Source organism: Phascolarctos cinereus, unplaced genomic scaffold (genome assembly GCF_003287225.1).
Source record: "Phascolarctos cinereus isolate Bilbo 61053 unplaced genomic scaffold, phaCin_HiC Scaffold_4;HRSCAF=312, whole genome shotgun sequence".
Lineage (NCBI taxonomy): Eukaryota > Metazoa > Chordata > Mammalia > Diprotodontia > Phascolarctidae > Phascolarctos > Phascolarctos cinereus.
In genome coordinates, this window is record NW_027555847.1 from 85,646,023 (window position 1) to 85,667,218 (window position 21,196).

General features: G+C 44.4%; 1 protein-coding gene across 1 annotated transcript in view; it reads left to right on the top strand.

Annotated features, from left to right (window-relative positions):
* Nucleotides 1–224: 224 nt before the first annotated feature.
* CACNA2D2 (calcium voltage-gated channel auxiliary subunit alpha2delta 2) overlaps nt 225–21,196 on the top strand; it is a 424,057-nt gene continuing 403,085 nt past the window's right edge. The window contains exon 1 of the mRNA XM_020999289.2: nt 225–893. Coding sequence (XP_020854948.1) covers nt 727–893 — 167 coding nt within the window. The 5' untranslated portion in view covers nt 225–726. The remainder of the gene's footprint in view (nt 894–21,196) is intronic.

Consider the following 21,196-nt stretch of genomic DNA (forward strand, 5'->3'; position numbering starts at 1 on the left):
ACTGCCGCCTTCTTCGGTCGCCAGCCTCCCTCCTCCCCCCGTCCCCAGCGCGCGCGCGGCTCTGATGTCGCGCGCGGGCGGCTTGTGGAGCGGAGCGGCCTGGGAGGGGGAGTGGTGGAAGGCCGCGAGAGCGAGGGAAGGAGGCGCTCTGGAGCCGAGGAAAGCACTGGCGCGGCTCCAGGCCGGGGGCCGGGGGGAGGCGGGGGGGCCGCTCGGAGGGTGAGGCGGCGGCGGCGGCGACGGCGGCGACGGGCGGGCAGGTTGGCGGCTGCATATTTGAAGGAAAGTATCAGTTTGTATTAGCTCAGTGTGTTTGCTCCAGCGGCCGCGGCGGAAGCCCGAGCCCGAGCCTAGCCTAGCCCGCTTGGCCAGGGCAGAGCAGCGCAGCGCAGCCCAGCCTTGTCCAGCCCAGCCCGGCGCGGCGCAGCTCAGCCGGGGTCGCCGCTGCCCCAGCCCTAGCCCCCGCTCCGGCCCCAGCCCCGGGGCTGCTCTCTTGCCCGGGGCCGCCTTCCTTTGCCTTGCCTTGCTCTGCCTTGCCTTGCCTTTCTGGGGCAGGCACTCCGGACAGCGCAGCAGAGGCGCCGCGCAGAGCGCAGGGCGCAAGGCGGCGAGGCGAGGCCCGAGCAGGCGGCCCGGAGTCCGGCCCCCGGCCTCCGGCCGGTCTCCAGCTTCTCCCTGCGCTGCGCTCTGCTCTGCTCCGCTGGGCGCGGAGTAGTTCATGGAAACATGGCGGTGTCGGCTCCGACCTGCGGCGCCTCCTCGCTTGCCCGGGCTCTGTGCGGCGGCAGCGGCGGCGGCCACCTCCACCTCCACCTCCACCTCCACCTCCTGCTGCTGCTGCTCGTCCTCCCGGTGCCCGGCGCCCGCAGCTACAGCTTCCCCCAGCAGCACACGTAAGTGGCCGGCCGCAGCCCGGCGTCCCTAGCCCCGGCAACTGCAGCGGCAGTGATAGCGGCAGCGGCTGGAGCCGTCGGCGGAGCGCGGAGAGGAGCGGAGCGGAGGCGAGCCGAGCCCGGCAGAGCAGGGCAGGGCAGGGCAGGGCAGGGGAGGGGGCTGGGGAGCAGACCGGTTGCGCTGCTCGCAGCTGCTGCCGCTGCCGCTGCCGCTGCCGCCGCCGCCACCACTGACTTTCTGGAGTCCGCGGGGCCGGGGGCAGAGGTCGCTCCCGGGAACGAAGGGGTGCGGGTTCAGAGGAGACGGAGACAGAGGGAAAGGGGATGAAAGGATGGGAAATAGAAGGGGTGAAAGGATGGAGACAGAGGGGAGGACTCGGGCTGGAGAAAAGCGAAGAGATAAAGGGAAAGGGGACAAGGGCGAGAAAGCGGTACAGAGAAGAGAGGAGGAGACGAACAGAGGAATAGGGGAGGGGGGAACAGGCCGAGAGGGGAAAGGAAGAAGGGAGAGAGAGAAGCAGAGGGGAGGGGGTAGGGCAAGAAGAAAGAGGGGGAGTGGGAGAGGCGGAGGGGAGGAGAGGGACAGAGAAGGGGTAGAGCAGGGAGAGAGGAAGAGGGAGAACGGAAGGTGGGGAGAAGGGTCAGTGATAGGTAGGTTGAGGAAGGCTGTAGGGGCTGCTTAGTTCTTTCTATAAGGGATCAACCGAGATGGACGTCTATACCTAACCCCTTCCCTAGCCGGGTATATGCAGAAGGAGAGCCAAGCTTCTGAGATGAGATCAGAACCCTTTTTCTTTGGTAGATGGAGATGGGCTAGGGAGGGAAATAGGAAAGTTCATGAAGATGACGAACCCCGGCATCTCTGTTTCTCCCTGCGCAGCGCACCCCTTTCTTTGACTGAGCCTGGTCTGGAGAAGGGGGGGGCATGTTTACAGACAGTCGGGGAGCCTAGCCCTGAGCCTTCTCAGGGTGAGAATGAAGAAGCTGACCTACTTCACCCCTCCCACTCCCCCAACACACACACACACACACACACACACACACACTTCTGTTTGTCCCCAGAGTGACCGGAGCCCCTTGAAAAGAAAACCTCTGTTCAGGGTGAAGGGATAGGAAGAAGGGTAAATTCGGGGATGGAGGTATTTGTATTCTGTCTCCAGCCCTCTGATTGCCTGCCTAGCAGAGTTTTAGCACCAACTGCACAACCCGGTCTTTCCATTCAACACAGTCCCCTTTCCCCAGAGACAGTCTGTGTTTGGTCTTTTTCAATGAGTGTTTACCCCACCCACCCCTCAGTGTTCACACCTTGCCCCTTATCTGCAGGCTCATAAAGCATCCCTCTCCTCTCCCCTCCCGTTCCCCTCCAGGACCTTGGTGTTTTCTGCTCTTAATTATCTCTTTGAAAAAGGATGCTGAATGAATGGGGAGGCGGTTGGGAGAGAAAACATTTTGGCTGGAGCCAGGAATTCGCTTTTCCCCTTGCACAACCACCTCCTTCTCTAAACCCTTACGCCTCTCTCTATCAAGTGTCTGAGGCCTTATTCCCAGCTTCTAATAAAAAAGGTGATTTTCCCAGCACTTTCTCTCATGCCTTCTGTAAGAGCTAGGGTTCAGTTAAAAGGTGAATGTTAGCCACTGCCTGACCCTTTAGCTCTCAGGAACGGCGATGTTGACAGAAGGTTTTCACATCCTTGGGAACCCAGCTACAACTTTAACTTCTGTTTTGTCCGCCAGATTGAATCTATAGCCAGGTGGTTTTGAAGCAGACTAACAAATGAGTATTGTCTGGGGAACAAGGTATTAGTTTAAAATGGCCATTAGGCTTAATGTGGATAATTTATCTGGCGGTCAGGTATCAGATGTGGATGTTTAAATTCATATATCCCCTCTGTGTGTCTGACACACTACCAACCCCAATGGGTGATGGTCCCTGTCTGTCAGAAGGACTCTTGAAAGGTACAGGCATTCAGGAGCTCTTACACCAAATCATTTATCCAGCAGCCAGGAAAAGAGTTCTTTAGGCACTGGTCCTGGGCGTGTGTCTGCCCTTCTGAATCTGCCCCTTGTTGCCCTTAGGAGGCCAGATTGCTAGAGGAGGTGGCCAGAGAAAAACAGAAGAGGGGTTCTGCAGCGGTGAAGTGTGGACTCCAAGGGAGGAAAGAAATGTGAGAATTGTATTGATCCTTTCTGCTAAGATAGGGGCACACTAACATCCTTCTGGAAAATCCTCCAGACAGTTACAGGTCCTCAAAATCAAACTCAGCCAATGTACTTCATCTCATTGCTAGCAGGCTTGCAAATTCCAGTTTATTTGTGCAAGTACCTTTATTATTACTTTTTTTTTAATTGGAGGAGATAAAGTTCCAATGGTATAGATTTTTTTCTTGCCTTCTAATTTAAAATGATTAGAACTGATTTAAACTAAAATTTTAAATAGGCAGGAGGCAGGGAATTGTTGAGGTGTTTCCCCCCCCCCATTCACAAAGCTGAGCTCAGGCCAAAGCACAATTATTATTTTTTTCCAGCTAGGCTTCTAGTCAAGGTTTTAAAATAGACGTCTCTTGCTTGCTCGATTTCTCCCTGCAACCTGCAGTGGTGCCCAGACAATGGTTGTGCATACATAAGTTTTCATAAAATGGTTGGTGTTAGACCCTTAGACAGTACAGATGGGCCAGCGTTTCACCGTTGCTGGGTATGGGGAAGTCGGCAGGCATGCAGATGAGTCTTCAGAGAAAGCTCGAAGCTATTCACTTGCCTGGTGTAGTTTAGGTTCATGGAGTGGGGTAGGGAGGAGGTGGAATGAAAACACCTTGCAAATCATAGTTGGAGAGCCAGTGGGAGTCAAGGTGTATGTGGCGGGGAGGGGGAGGGCAGAGGGAAGGTTGGCGTCAAAGAGGTCCTTGAATGCAGAATGAGACTCAGTAGATTAAAAACCACTTCCCAACCTGGTTTCCGTGGGCAGCCTCCCTCCCATACCCCTCTATAAACAGGTGTCAATTTGATCTTTGGCCCTTGCCAAGAAAAAAAAGAAAGAGCTCCCCACTGCTCCATGCTCCCCATGCACCCTGCCAGTCTTGATTTGAGAACAGAACAGCTTTTGCTGAAGTGTGGAAAACTCAGAGATGGAAGACAGAGCTCTCCAGTTTGATGGGGCCGTGATGTCGGCAGTGTGAGATTGGAGGGTCACCCTGGAGGGGTTGGGGGCAGGTGCCAGAGGCCTGTACCTATGACACCATCTCCCCATGAGAATATGGGCCAGGCTGCAAGCAAAGCAGAAACCTCCTCCCCCAGAAAACCCCAAAAGAAACTACGGCCACATCTGTTAGGTAGTGTTTGGCTCTTGGGTCCATAATGACACAGTCTCCGATAGAGGCATTATTTCCTAGGAGACGAACAGACAGGCTGGAGGAGGTAAACTTCCTGGACAATTTCCCTGGCCATAAATCACCAGAATTAGATGGTTCGGTGGAATGAACCTTGATAGAGACGGTGCAGCTTTCAGGTAGAGGGCTGTTCTCTTTAGTCTTGCCTCAGTAACAACATCAGTGCCAAATTGCTTCGAGCTTTCCCCATTATGTCAGGGCTGTGGTTTGGGATCTGGGGCAATTTCTTTATTTATTTTTAATTTCTGAAAACCTCTAGGCACCTTGATTTCCTGTACTTACCCTAATGGAAGAAAAGAGGTTTGGATTTCGATTTTTGTTGATTTTTTTCTTGTCTAGGGATTACCATTACTCTCCTTTGGTATGTGTCCCCTGCCCACATAATAAAAGACTCTAGACCAGATGTTTCTAAACTGGGGTCCATGAACGTGCTTTTTAAAAAATATCGTTGTAACTGTATTTTAATATAATTGGTTTCCTTTGTAAGCCTATGTGTTTCATTTCATGCATTTAAAAATATTTTGAGAAGGGGGCCACAGGCTTCATCACACTGTTTAATGGGTACATAGCATAAATCCTTCACTTGACAATGGACTGTTTAAGACCTTTTTTTGAAGTGATAATTAGTTTCCCTGACCCCTTTGAAAGAATAGGGGAGTCGGGAGAAGATGCTTTGACTTCCCTCCTCACATTTTCGATCATTCTTATTTTGTATATGAGTCCTGCCATGATACCAGTGGCCTCTGAAATCTTGCTTCCTCTCTCTCTCCTCCTCTATTTCCCTCTCTCCCTTCTCTCTCTCCTCCTTACTCTTTCTCTTCTCTCCTTTTTTTCTCTCCCTGCCTTCTGTCTCCTCCCTTTTCTGTCTCTTTTCTTACCTCTCATCCTTTGCTTATCTGGCTCCCACAGCTTCCATATGATGCAGAATCAGGTAGGGCTTAGCTCATACAAGGTTGCTTCTTTCCATGTGAGACTCACAGGCTGTTTGGGTGGTGCTCCCTGGCCAGGCAGGGGTAGATAGAGTGAATCTAGCCTTTGGTTTATGGGATGGTGAGTACAGAAGGGTGATCATCTTCCCTTGTGTGAGACTCCAACAGCTGGCTGACCCATCACGAAGCCCCTTTAATGAGCAGCTACTTGGGGGGGAGGGTTATGTTTCCTCCATAGGGCCTTGTTTCCCTCTGGTCAGGGTTAATTGGAGGACATCTACTGGGGCAGGGGAGACCCTTTATCAGGCAATACATCTTCCTCCTTTACCTGGGAGAAGGGACAAGAAACAGCAAAAATGGCCCCATCCTAAGACCACCACATGTTGGCAGCAGGATGCCAGCTGCTTTGCCTAGCCCTATGCCATGCCCCAAATATCATAGTCCTTAGCTCCTCTCCCTATTTTTTTTTTTCTTTCTTTCTTTCTTTCTTTCTTTCTTTCTTTCTTTCTTTCTTTCTTTCTTTCTTTCTTCTTTCTTTCTTTCTTTCTTTCTTTCTTTCTTTCTTTCTTTCTTTCTTTCTTTCTTTCTTTCTTTCTTCCTTCCTTCCTTCCTTCCTTCCTTCCTTCCTTCCTTTCTTTCTTTCTTTCTTTCTTTCTTTCTTTCTTTCTTTCTTTCTTTCTTTCTTTCTTTCTTTCTTTCTTTCTTTCTTTCTTTCTTTCTTTCTTACCAGTTTGTTTTTGCCTGCATGGCTCTCCTCAGTGGTTGCTTGGATGCAAAATTGCAGGTGCTTAGTGCTACTGGTAAATCTGGGAGCATTTGGTGGTGAGCCACAGTCCGACTGCTTCTCTCCCCAACTTGCTACATCTTGTTTGGTGGAGGGGGGGGGCGCTGCCTGCATTTATAGAATGTTTGATGTTCCAATATGGTTCCTCACTAAAATGGATAGGAAGGTTGATTTAGAAAAAGTCCCATCAGATGCCACGGACTCCAAATTAGCTTTGGTTTATGCTTAGCTAATGTGTCCACTTCTTATAAGTATGCCAGGCCCCCCAGAGGTGGGAGATCTTGTAGGAACATTGAATGGGATCATAGGATGTGAAACATTTCATGAAAGGACATTAAGGATTTTCTAGTTCAATCTTCTCATTTAATAGAGGAGGAAGCTGCAATGCAGAGACAAGGAAAGTGACTTGCCCAAGGTCATACAGGTAAGACACAGCAGAATCTGGAATCATACTCTAATTCCAGTGTTCTTTCACTGTCCATCATGACCTTCTCCTTCCTCCTTTTCTCATTCCCCTGCACACCCCTCTCCTATACCACTCATTCTGTGGTCCCTTTGCTCATGCCACTGTCCACACATGGAATATCCCCCTGGTCTTCTATTTATAACTCTCCTTCAAGACTCATCTTAAGTCCACCTTTGCCACGGAACCCTTAAACTAAACTCCTGTAGGATAAGATACTCTGTTCCAAACTATTTAGCACTTGATTCTATTTTTTCCTGTGTTTCTCTTGTGGTTTCTAGAGTTTTGCCTCCACAAGCAGATTTTAAGCTCCTTGAGGGCCATCATAGAGTTTAGTAAATGTTCCTTGACCTCAGGCAGTAATCAGCCCTGTGTCAATGACAGGGTTGCTGAATGATAAGGTAGCGGTAGAGGTTTCCTCAATATACTTCAGGTCTCAGGATTCTCTTTATATTCCTAACTCTTCACCCCCTTCTCTTTTCAAAGCTTTAACTTTAAGATCTCTTCTGCACAAGATTGCAGCCCTGCTCCTGTCCCTTCACCTCCCTTTGCTGTCCGCATCTGTGGGCAAATGGGACATTCCACAGGTATCCATCAATGGCCTCTTTTTTTTTGTTTGTTATTGCCACCCAAACTTCTGGTTTGTTTTACCTTAAGACCCAATTCATAGAATCTCTGAATGGGATTCCAACTATCTACAGTCTCCCTTTCAGTCACTCTTGGAGGACTGTGCCAAGGAGGTTTATAAATATATGGTAACTAATTTCAACTGGGCTTCACTGGTACACAACAACACTTTTATTCTTCCCTGATTGGCTATCAATCACACTATCTAAATGGCTATTCCAAACCTTCTTCCCTCCTTCTCAAGCCTCCTATATCATCTTCTCTCCACCTAGCTCTCAGCAGAGGATATTACATCCCAACCCTCTGAAGTATCTTCTCCAGCATACCACCCATCACTCACACTGAATTCTTTAGTATTGCCTACTCTGTCCTCCTTTGCACGGGTCTCTGATGAAGAAGTAAGACTTCTTGCCAAGACTAAACTTAGAGTCTTTATCCCATCCTCTTCCGTTTTTTCCAGGAATTTGTCCCCTCCATCATTCTCTTTCTTTCTATTTCAGCCTCACTTTATCCACTAATTACTTCTTCAGGGAAAATTCCCCAGGCCTACCCCAGACATAAAACAATCCTTTGTTTGATCCTACCGTTCTTTTGTCTCTTATAGCCAGAGGCCTAGAAATGGTTGCCTGCATCCATTGCCTCCGTCTCCTCACCTCCTACTCATTTTTCAGTCTCTTGGTCAAAATCAGGCCAACCCCCATTCCAGTCTTACCAATGAACTGCTAGACCCAGTGGCTATTCCTCAGTCCTCCTCCTTGACATCTCTACAGTTTTGTCGTTGTTGTTCAGTTGTTTCATTTGTATCCAACTCTTCATGACCCCATTTGGGGTTTTCTTGGCAAAGATACTGGAGTGGTTTGCCATTTCCTTCTCCAGCCCATTTTACAGATGAGGAAATTGAGGCAAACAAAGTTAGTTGATTTGCCCAGGGCCACACATCTAGCAAGTGTCTGAGGCTAGATTTGAACTCATGAAGATAGGTCTTCCTGGCTCCATGCCAGGTGCTCTATCCACTACACCACCTGACTGCTCTCTACAGTCTTGGATCCTGCTAAACACTCCTTCCTACTGGAAGGGGCCATGTCTGGAATGCCTGCCATCTTCATCTCTATCTCATTTCTCAGCTTCTTTGAAAACACAGCTCGGGTGCCACCTCTTCTATGAGTCCTCCACTGATCCGTTCCTCCAAGTAATTAGTATGTCTCCATCTTGAAATTGTTTTGTATTTATTTGTATGGTGTACTTTGTATTTCCTTGGGTGGATACATGTTATATGCTCAGAATGTTCCTTGAAGGCAAAACTGTTTGTTCCTCTTTTTGCCTTTATATCCCCAAGGCTAGCATAATTCTCTATACACAGTAGGCATTTAATAAAAGTTTGGTTGAATTGAATTGACTTCAGTTGACTTTAGAACACAGAATGTGAGCACTGGGAAGTGCTTCTAGAAACCATCACGATCAGTTTTGGAAGAATTGTGCAGCATGCAGTGCTAAATTTTTGAATCAGAGGACCTGGGTTTAAAATCTGGCCTCTTTGACCTCCTGTGACCTTGGGAAAGCACATTAACCTTGACTCAGTTTCCTTAACTGTAAAATTAGGGAATTGGACTGGTGACTTTGAAAGTGCCTTCCACTTCTAAATCTACAATCCCACAACTTATTTTATTTAACAGAGAAGGAAACTGAGGCCCAGGGTTAGTGGTGATGCTAGAACTCTAACCCAACTTTCCTGATTTCTAGCCCAGTTTTCTTTCAATTATATGTTGAGAGAACAGAGTCTGAAATGCTGGTTTCCCCTGTAAGTCACCACTTCCCTCCCCTTACCCCATAATAATACCTGTTGAATAGGTTATTTGTGGGTTAATGAAAACTTGAGGACAGATCCTTCAGTCCTTGTCCCGGGAATGGAGCTTTGAAAAGCCAAAGGTGACTTCAGTCAGATGGAAGTGACCCAATATGGTAAAGTGGGAATTAGCACAGCCCTAACTGAGGCATAATTTGGGGGGCTGTGATTTTGTTTCCAAGATAAAGAAATATTTGAAGACCAACTACATAGTCATTTTAATCTGGTATCTTACAGAGGGAGAGAGAGGGTACATCCAATTTTAGCTCCTGGGTACTGTGTCGGTGTATTTCTTTTTGGATTCAGTCATAGTATAGTAGAGCTGACTGAGTGTCAGATATCTTGAGTAAGATGCATAAATTCATTGAGTTTTTGCTATGTGGAGTGTCCCATACTCAAGGAGATACAGAGCTAGGGCATGGTCTCTGCTCTAAGATTTTAGATTTTGGGGCCGGAGGGCAACAGATTATCTAGTCCAGCCTTCTCATGTTACAGATGAGAAAACTGAGGCCCAGAGAAGTAGAGCAGTTTGCCAAGGTCACACAGGTACTGAGTGGCACAGTGGGATTGGAGTCTGTTCTTTGATTCCAGATTCAGTCTATTATTTTAAACTGCTTGTTTTGTTCTGGTTGGGTTGAGGGATGGGAAGTTAAGAGGATCATAGAATTTATAGGTTAGAAGAGAGCTTAGAGATCAAGTTCTAATCTCCTCATTTCACAGAGGAGGGGGAGGTGACTTGTCCAAGGTGATACAGTTATTCTAATCTCAAAGCTAGAGCTCTTTGTACTGTACCATAGTACACAGAAGAAGCTTTTAATTTAGTAAACGGTGATAAGATCTGGCCATAGGTGGATATGATACGTTAGCCAGATGATGACATGTTCTTAAGAAAAGTGCAAAATTTTGTGAGATCCAAACAGATAATGGTCACCTCTAGCCAGAGGGAATCAGGGAAAGTTTCATTGAGAAGGTGGCATTGAAGCAAGCCCTAAAAGGGTCACTTGGATTCCACCAGGCAGAAGATGCTAGATAGGAGGCACCAGATGGATGGGACACTTCAAAGCTTTCTCTTTGGCTGGAATATGGTGGGCAGCAGTGGGAGATGTGCAAGGTGAAAATGTTAATAATGCACAATAAGCTCAGAAGTGTGTCCTGTGTGTGGGTTTTTGTTGTTGTTGTTGTTTCCTGGAGAGCTGATTGTTAAAAATTAACTTGCCCACACCTGGAGATGAGCCTATAAGATAACAAAGGTGGGTTGTAGCCACATTGTGATGCCTTTTAATACTGCCATCTTGTCCAAGCCCTCAATTCCTGGTGGGTTTTGTTTCATTTTGTTTCATGTCACTGATTCCTTATTAAGTCCCAAGGGACATTACAGAGTACTGGAAAGACTGTTAGACTTAGGAGTCTGAGATCTCCATCAGAATCCTAACCCTGTTACTAGGGTCACTAGGTAGATCATTCCTCCTCTCTGAGCCTGTTTACACATCTGTATTGACTAGACGATCTCTGAGCTCCCTTTTGAGGACCAGATTTCCTGCATTAGGCAAAACTAACCTGAATTCGTGGTTCCCTGAACCTTCCTAAAATCAGGAATCTTGGTTTTGTGTGACCTTGGGCACATCAATTAACCTTTGTGTGCCAAAGTTTCTCATCTGAAAATCATCTTATCTGCTCTAAGGGTTCAATTATTATCTCTCTGCAGATGACTCCCACATCTCCATATCTGAGCTCTAGTTCCTTATCTGACCTCCAAACTACTTGAGTATCTCAAACTGACCATGCCCAAAATAGAACTCATCACTTTTGCCCCTCAAACCCATCCCTCTTCCTAATATCTCTACTTCTGTTGAGAGTGCCACAGTCCTTCCTGTCACCCCAGATTTATAATCCTTAATTCCACTCCCTCTCTCTCTCATACCTCATATTCGATCAGTTGCAGTCTTGTAAATTCTCTTTACGGTATCTCTCACAACTGTTCCATCTTCTCCACTGACAGAGCCAACATCCTCGTTCAGTCCTAATCACCTCTCACCTGGACTGTTGCAATAGTCTTCTCATCATTATTCCTAGTTTCAAGTCTCTCCCCTATAATCCGTTCTCTGCATAGCTACCAAAGCAACATTGCTAAAAGCACAAGTCTGACCACTGCACTCCTCTGCTCAAAAATCTTCAGTGGCTCCCTACTGCCTCTTCCATAAAAAACAAACATCTTTTCTAGGCTTATTTCACTTTACTCCCCTTGATTAACTGTAGTCCAGCTACAACATTCTATCTCCTATATCCCGGTTTTTGAACACACCATTCCCAACGTCAAGAATGTGCTCCTTTCTCATGGCTAAATTCTCTAGCTTCTTTCAGCCTTAGCTCAAGCAATACCTCTGACTTGATGCCCTTCTGGCTGCCTACTGTTAGCCCTTCCCCTCCAAGATTATCTACTGTTTGCTTACTGTTATAATTTGTATTTATTTATATGTGTGCAGGCTCTTTTCTCCAGTGGATGGTAAGCTCCTGGAGGGCAGGACTAGTTTTTTGGTGTTCTTTGTGTCTCCACCCCCTAGCAGTATGATGCCTGGCACATAGTAGGCACTTAATAAGTGCTTGTTGATTATTTGATGGGATGAGATGATCTCTAAAGACCCTTCTGTTTCTAAGAGTCTGTGAGTCTGTGCCTTTCTCAAGATCATCACAGTGGTGGAGATCTGCCTTCTAGTCCATATCTCATTACCCCACCTCTGCCCCCTTCCCCCCACACACATCATGTCTCCTCAGGCTGGATAAAGCCATCTCCTAAGTTTGGGCAAGCAAATCTGAGCCAGAGGGTTCCATGCACCATCCTCAGAGCTATTAGAGAAATGAGGCACTTGGGGCTTCCTGCCTCATTGTCCCCAGCTTGAGAGAACTTCTAGAAGGAAGTCTAGGACTACGACCCACTTTATACTAGTGATCTGTTAATTGTTTAACTAAGAAGGGATGGAACCAAAGTGTTTCCTACTGATCATTAAAGTTCCCCTTGGGAAACAGTTTCTTATTTTTTTAAAAAGAGGAAATTTCAGCTCTCTCTACCAAGAAGACAAGAAACAGTAAATGGGTGAGAGAAGAAAATAGCTTCCTTTCCATGTCTATCAAACCATTTGTCCCATTGCTTCCTCAGTAAGAATCCATCTTCCCCCTCTACCAGCTACTCTTCCTATGGCTCGACTGTTCTCCAAGCTGGAATATCCTTCCTCCTCATTTCTGCCTCTCCAATTCTCTCCTGTCCTTCTGAACCTACTCAATGATCCCATCTCTTCCCAGAAGCTTTCCCTGATATTGCTGCCAGCCTACACTGATCATCTTTTCTCCCAGTTCCTTTTGTATTTGTTTTTTAATCCATAGAAATCCATGCCTTGAATAAGTCCAGAGAAGGAATGGGACTTGCTCAAGGTCACATAGATAAGGGACAGATTTGGGGCAAGACCATGTCTTCTGACCTATTCACCTTCGCTAACTCCTCAGGGGTTATAGACAAGCCATTGTGTGAGAGATTGGGATACCCAAGGACAGAGCCTGGATTTATTTCTCATTTGTCTCTCCTTCTCTCCCAAACCTCAAACTGAGACTCTGAGGGCCATGTTGGGACTTGTTTCTCTTTTGTCTTTCTTCCTCCAGCCACTCCAATCCTTCCTTCACAGAGCTGCCAATATATCTTCCTACTGTGTATCTGATCACATCACTACTCAATAATTTTTAGTGGCTCCCCACTGCCTTGAAAATAAAATTCAAATTCCTCTGTTTAATATTTAAGTTCCTCTGCAATCTAGCTCCAACTTCTTCTTTGAGCCTCGTTTCATTATAGTTCCATGGAGAGTATGGGGCTTTTTAGAGACTTAGCTTTTGAAGCCCTTCACAATGTGATTCCCAACTTACCTTTCAACTTTATTATACATTACTCTCTTCCTATACCCTGTGGTCCAGCCATTCCTCACATGTTCACTCATTTAGACCTGGGAGGGACCTCAGAGGCCATGTAGTCCAAGCCCCTCATTTTGTACACAAAGAAACTAAGGCCAGGGAGGTTAATTAACTTCCCTAAGATTCACACAGTAAGTGCCAGAAGTGAGATCTGAATCCAAGTCCTGTGATTCCAAAGTCAGTGCTCTATCCACATTGCATCCCTCCATTCATGTCACTCCAGCTCCTCTCTCCATCTTGTGTTGGCTGTACCCTATGCATGGAATGAGCTCCTATTTAATCTATTTCTTAGAATCCTCTGTTTCCTTCAAAACTCTGTCCAGTCAACACCTTCTGCAATGAGCCTTTCCCTCTTCCCTTGTTTTATCCAACTTGTCTCCTCTAGCAGAATATAAGCTCCTTGAGGACAGGCACTATTTCATTTTTAGTTTTGTATCCCCAGCATGAAGCAAAATGTCTGAAACATGATAGACTCTTAGTAAATACTTATTGGTCCATTGATAGATTGACTTGGATTGATTAGTTTATTGGCTTACTTGGGCTTCAATCAAGCTATTTGTATTTAATATCTGTGTGGTCTTGGGCGAGTCATTTAACCTCTATGGGTCTTAGTTTCCTAATCTATAAAATTGAACTAAATGACCTCCAAGGTCCCTTCTAGTTCTGAGTATATGATTCTATGATCCTACTCTACTAGCTTCTATTGAAACATAATTATATGACATCCCATCTCCCACCTCCATGCATTTGCCCAGAGCATTCTCCTGTAATCCCTTCCCTCTTTGTCTTCCTCTTTCACATCTTTGTCTTAAGCTTAGTTGCTCGGGCTATCTCTTCCTCCTCAAATGACATCGTATTACTTTTTGGTCTCCTTTTTGTGTCCTTCCAATAAAATGTCAACTCCTAGAAAACAAGAATTATTTCCTTTTCATATCTCCAGCATCTAATAAAGTGCTTTCTTGCATATAATAGACTTTTAATAAATGTTTATTGAATTGAATTGCTCTTCTCTGACCCTAAGGCCCCGAATTCCCAGACGAAAGGGCCTGGGTTTGTTTCCCTTTTCTCTTTCCCATGATCTGGTCAAGCCCAAAGCTGGACACCCAGGGTTACCCAGCAAAAACTTAGAGGTAGATTGATATTTTTGTTTCCCAGTTTCTCTCTCTGCCTTGGAGAAGCCTACATATCTTCGTCATTTCTCTTTCCAGCTGCCTTGGAGGTTAATGCCAGTTCTCAGCTTGGGAAATACAGACTTATTTCATAGACTGAAAAATAAAACCATCACAATGTGTATACTCACATTTGCAAGGCTTTACATCAGGAAATACAAAACTTCAGACTTAGATGGAAAGTTATAACTGTCTACACTTCCAACATGATGGCAGCACATGAGGGCCCTTCTTCATGCAACACATGCCTCCTGTAAATACATTTCTTTTTTTGCAAATTGATTCTCATTTTAAATGCATCGGCAGAGCCCACTACTTTTAAAGGAACTCTGATGAATCATTTTGTAAAGTGAAAAATCCTTTGCCAATGCACATAATCCCCCTTCCTCTAATTTTATAGTGTTGTAGTCTGACTTTTGCATTTTATGGAAGTGAAAACTGAGACCCACAGAGGACAAGGGACATATCCAAGGTCATATCAACTCCATGACAGGGTTAGGGCTTGGACTGGGTTTCCAAACTCTCAGTCAAAGTTCTGTAACTCACATCATATTTTAAATGTACTTAGCGAGCTGCCTATTTAACTGTGAATCATGGAAGCTAACACTGCAGAATCTCTGAGCCGGAAGGGACCTTAAAGATCATCTAATCCAGCCCTTTACTGGACCAGTAACACTTTCATTAAATGAACAATCTTTTTGCATAAATAGTCTCTAAATGGGGTGTGTGTATGTGTGTGTGTGTGTGTGCATGTAAATTGGGGATTTTCACTGATGTTTGGTTAAAGCTACCTACTGCCTTAGTCCAAAGCAAGAATGGGAAGGGGCTTGTAAACAGGTTGAAAGGAGGGGTTCTATCTATACATCCATGTGTGAATACATGTGTTTATGTTTCTAGAGCCCTCGATCTCATCATTTGGGAGCAACACCCTGTCAAGGTAGCAGCTTCCAATCCCCAGCTGTGGCATTTTGGAGTTGCAGTAACTGAGTTTTGCAGCCTGTGTTCCCTTCCCCAATTTCAGGATTTCACAGGATGTCTTTTCCTTCTAATATGCTAGCTTTGAAGTCTTCAAGGTCATTCATTTTAGAGGTTGACACCTGTTCAAAAAATAAATAAAAATGACAAATATTTTTCTTTGGAAAAGAGAATGGCTTAAATGTATGTGATGGTTTTTAAAGGCTTCTCTTCCTATTCATTCTTTGTACTAAGCATAGTATAAGCTTAATTTTTGTGTATGTATATGTATACATGTAAGTGTATATTTGTGTGTATACAAGTATGTGCATATATCTATGTGTCTACACACATGTAGAAAGACTGTTAGATTTGGAATCAGGAAGCCTGGATTCAAACCTAACTATAACAATGATTAGTGTGTGATTCTAAACAAACCGTTTCACTACTGTAAGCCTCAATTTTCTCATCTATATAATAGGACTAATAATGCTACCTCCCTCACAAATCTATTATGGGAAAAGCATTTCAGAAACCTTGAATTGCTATTAAAATGAATTAGGAGGAGGAGGAGGAGGAAGAGGAAAGCATAAGTAAACTTCACCAATTCATGTCTCAATTTCATGCAAAAAGTGATTTAAAAGACCATCAAAGAAATATGTAAAATGGGAGGATTGAATAGAATTACCTCTGAGGTCCCTTAGCTTGAAATCTATGACCCTACGAAATATATAACTAATCACACAATAAGAATGAGGGATAATTGATGGCTAACTCAGGTATTTCATTGGTATCTATATAATATCAAGAAACTTAGAGGAAGACGGCCCATTGAGTAGACCACTCATGTTATAGGATATGACTCACGGGAAGAGAAGGCATTAATGGATTGTAATCTATGCCACTGGAAGGTGTTCCCATATCAAGGAAATCGTAGACCATTAAGGTGTGCGATATCAACAATCTGGATGTTCTTTCCAACAATATCTATATCTATATCTATATATCTATATCTATATATATATATATGTATATAGATATATAGATATATATCTATATACACACATACACACACACACACACATATGCTCACACCATGTAACTATATTTTCTCTATAGGAGAGCCACCCAATGTCCTTTCTTTTGGCGTAAGAATTGCAATGGAATAGTAAGGTTATCTGTTGTCCTTCAGCTTTGTCATCTGACCAGACCGTCTTATCCTTCTATCACACATGCATCTCCCTGACGGCACCTTTCACTCTTGTTCTTCCTTGATGCTCCTTGTTGTTCATATGCCTCAGCTTGCTCGTGACCACCATGTGCTTTTCCATTGCTTTCTGCATGATAACCATTTTCAGTTCTTTGGAGACTGCTATAATCCATACATCATGGCCAAACAACAAACTGGTAAACTATTGGTATTAAAAGGACAGGACTTTGTTCCCAAGAGAAGCTTAGAGTCATTAAAGGAGCTTTATAACTCCATGAAGGCAATCCAGCCTGCTCTCCTCTTCCCCCTGTTTAATTCTGGGCCCGACTTATCCATTTCTATTGTTTCTCCAAGATATAGACAGATAGATAGATGGATGGATGGATGGATAGATATAAATATATAATGGACAAGTTCTATCATGTCATAATCTGGGCAATAGATATTCTTTGTCCACTTGTTCTTTGGTGGTTGGATGGTCAGGTTGAAAATTTTGAGTGCTTATATATCTCTTCCAGGAGGTGTTGCAGTATTATGGGTCTTGATGCAAACAGAATGATATCATCTTCAAACGGGGGCATCTGGAAGACCTTACCATCTACATCCAGAGGGAACCTCTCCAACTTGGGTTCTACACTGAATCTCCTCCATCACCATGTCAAATGCCTTAGGCAAGAATATTTCTCCCTGTTTTGGGCCTCATCTATTGTTTATGATTCATATGTTGTTGAGTAAGGATGCTTCCGTTGTTAGCTCGTTTGAGGAATCTTGAATGTTTTTGATGTATGGATCAGAGACCCTGGTTTGAAAAGAGCCTTTAAGTTGGCATTTTTGTTTTAATGAATTGAAAGCTTCTTCGTAAAAAAAAAAACCCACAAGCTTGATAGGATCTTGTTATTCTGTACAACTTTCAGTCGATTACAACATGGTAAAGAAGTGTTTCACTGAATCACTTGTAGTAGCCTACCTGTTCCTAATATTCACAGTTGGAAATGCCCATAATGCATGTATAAATGCATTTCATAAGGAATCCTCATGAAGCTTTTGTGAATATATGGAAAAGTAGGCATATAGAACTGTGCTTGTTGATAGTCCCTTGATTACCTTTTGGGTATTAATCAAGTCTGAGAAAGAAAGCTCAGGATTAAATTGTTCCAAATTTGCACCATTTTTTCATTGTTATTTTTTTCTTTGACTTTTAAACTAATACTGATCTTTGATCTAAAAAGTCAGTGGTCTGACTCTGTGCAGACAGCTCATTAAGTGTCAACTTCCACGTCAATAATGAGTTCTTTCTTGTGTGTTAAAATATGATCTATTTCATTTTTAAAAGCATTATCTGGTACTCACTACCTCCAGTTTTCTTCCAATTCTTTTCTCAAAGAAAGTATTAATTATGCAAAGGTGCTAGACTCCTGTGTGATTGACAAGTGTTCAGCTTCTTTCATTCCTTCTTCCTGATATATCTCTCCCTATCTTCGCTTCTCTCACTTTTGAGCTGAAGTCACCAGGTATCAAAGTGTATGTTGATTTGGATCTGGAGGCTCTTTTTTACAGAATTTCTCTCCTTCTTCATCCTGTGCAACCAACATTGGTACATAAACTGACATTATTTTCATGGCAGTTTTTGTGCAGATACCAGTTGTGAACACTGCCATACAAGATGGCCAAATACCCCATGAAATCATGTTTCTTGTTGCCTTTGGGCATGAGATAAGACAAACTCCGCCAATTTTTCCCTTTGCCTCCCCATGGATTGAGTACTTGTGAGTCATCTTCCATTTAGCCACCACTTCCTTCTTTCTTCTGGTTTGTAGCCAAAATGTCAAGATTGCTAGGATTGAGCTCCTCCAGCAGCTTGTCCCCTTTTTGGTCTTTGGACAACAATCTCACATTTTAGAGCGCCAGTAGTCAAGTTAAGGTTTGTAGATGAGGCTAAATTCATAGCATCTCTTCTTTCCTTTTCTGCCACTCTGATATCATTGCTGCAGAAAGTTCTACTCTGATGCCTCATCCTGATATGGAGATGTCTTTAGGCTCTAGAAAACCATGCCAATAGAGCTAAGCTCTGGCAGATTCTGCTGGGCTGGAAAGGCTTCGTGTATGGCCTTGGCAATAGACTGAGTCAGCTTTCTGAGGACCAGGCTAGCTAAGCAAAGAGAGGCTCATCGCCAGAAGGCCAGCCGTTGGGTGATGGATTCTTCGGCAATAGCAACCCATGAAAAGCAATAAAAATTGTAAATGCTCATTGGTCCTATGCAGCCCACTTCTGTTCTACAATGATGTCATTATTGCTGCTGCTGTTGTCGCTGTTGTTAAGAGATGTAGTTTAGAAAGCTCAATCACTTGACTTTTTATTAAGTGTATTGGCCCACATGGTGCGAGAGTGTAGATCCACTGAAAAGAGGTAGTAGGGAATGGGGAGGGGGCTATTCCAATGGCAGTTGGGTGGGTTACGAGGGGAAACTGCCCCTTCTTCCTGCCCTCCTAGTCGTCGGTGATGAATATCTGGATGCTTGAACTGCTGGGTTCCTGGAAGGGTGCCCTTGGTTTTGAATGGGCTGGGGGAGTCTTCATTCATACCTTACAAGTTTACAGTAATAAGAGCTCTAGTTCCCTTGGTGCTTAAAGGTTTGCAAAGCACTTTAATTCTGACAACAACCTGGTGAGCTGTAAATAGTATGATCATTGCCATTTCACGAGAGGTAGAGTGATTTAGTCAAGGTCACACAGCATTAGCAATGAAGGCAGTACTACGAATTACTCATATTTATTACCACTTCTGTACTGCTCTAAGAGAAGTTACAAAGTGCTTTCCTTCCAACACCTTTATGAAGCAGGTAGAGGGAGAAGTATTACCCTCATTTCACAAAAGAGGAAAGTAAGGCTCAGAATCAATCAATGAATGGGGATTTATTCAGTCCTACTATGTGCCAGGAGCTGTGCTAGATGCTAGAGACAAACACGAAACGAAACAATCACTGTCTTCAAGGGGCTTGCTTTCTGCTGGAGGAAAATAAACACATACATAGGTAATTAAGTACAAAATTTAGGTAAAATGAATACAAAGTGATTTCTAGGCTATATGTGTGAAGGGGAGGGACCAAAAAAGTGGGGAGACCAGGAAAGGCCTTTGGTAGGACATGGCATTTGAACAGAATCTTGAAATCCAAGAGGCAGAGGGGACAATGAAGCTTCCTGAGTAGGAGAGTGCTTTAGTCACCCTTGTGTTTTAGTAATATCAGTTTGTCAGCATTTGGAGGATGGAGTAGATAAAGAAGAGACTAGGTGCAGGGAGACCCCAGGTGAGAGATGATGAGGGCTTGAATTAGGGCAGAGGTGGTGGGACAAGAGAGAAGATGGACACAAGAGATGATAAGAAGATCAGAGCAATAAGACTTGGTAACTGGTTGGTTATGGAGCTGATGTGGAGTGAAAAGTGGAGGATGATGCCAAGGTTTTAAATGGGACTAGAGGGCTGGTAAGAAAGAGGAAAGTTAGGGAAATGTGTGGGTTGGGGTGGAAAAGAGAGAATGAGTTAATTTTTGGACAAGTTGAGTTTGAGATGTCTGTAGGAGATCCGAAGGGAGATACCCAGCAGACAGCCAGTTGGAGATACGAGACTAGCGCTCAGGAGAAAGATGAAGATTTGGTGTGTAGATCTGGGGCTCATGTGTTTAGACAATAGTTACATCTCTGGGAATTTAAGAGCTGCCTCCAAGTACTCTGAAGCTTCTGAAGATGTTTAGGAAAGGCCTGGGAGCTTGAACCTCTGCTGGGCTTACCTCTTTGCTTTGTGACATGGGAAAAGTGACTTACCCAGCATCACCCAGGAATGGCCAGATGATACATGTAGAAAAGACCTAGGTATTGTGGGTGACTCAGTGTTATTAGTGGCATCCAGCAATCACTAGTGAGCTTTCCAAGACATCCTTCTGCCTACTCCAGAGGGAGGTGAGAGTCCCACTATTCTATACCCTGTGCGACCAGTCTGGATTCAGGTCTGGGGTCCGTGATGTGGAAAGGACATTGACAAGCTAGAACAACCCAGAATGGTAAGTATTTAAGTGTATAGGGATCAGTCAAAAGCCATTTGACCTGTCAAAGTGAAGACTTTAAGGACACATGTGATAGTTGCCTTAAAGTATCTGAAGGACTCTTGCTGGAAGGAGAGAGAAGACTACTTTTGTTTGATTTTAGAAGACAGAAAGTTGTGTGTGTGTTGGGGGTGTTTATCATTGACACTCCAGTGCCTAGTACATAGTATGTGCTTAATAAATATTTGTTGAATTGAGCCATAGTGATAGAGCATGGAGTGGGAGGAGAGATACAGGGAAGCAGATTTTTACCTAGAGGAACTTTTTAACTACAGCTGTCCATCATGGAATAGATGAATGCCTTTTGAGGGTTCCCTATAACTATATACAAGATTATGGAATTTAGAACTAGAAGTGGTCTTAGAGACTCTAACCCCAACCTCTTATTTATAGATGAGCAAAATAAGACTGAGAAGTTAAATGAATTCCAGCTCTTGGATGGTAGTTTCTGAGGGATGTTGTTCCTAAAGTAAGCATCACAATGTAAGTGAATTGCTCAGGGTCACACAGCTAGTAAGTGTTCGGGGTTGGATTTGAACTCAGGAAGATGAATCTTTCTGGCTCCAGCCCCAGCACTCTATCCACTGTGCCACCTAGCTATCTTAGATAGTAGAAAGGGCAAGGTTTAGATCTTGGATTTAGGGGATCAGAGGACCTGAGTTTAAATCCTGGGTTAATTACTCCCTATATTGCCTTGGGCAAGTCACTTCCCTGAACCTCATGTTTCCCCGACTGAAAAATAAAAGAGGTAGAATGGGATGATTTCTAAGGTCTCTTTCCAATCTAGATTTCCCTCACTGAGCAAATATTTTTTAAGCTCCTCCAGGGTGTGAGGTATTGTACTAGACACTGGGACTGCAGTACTCAACAGAGACATAGACCTTGCTCTG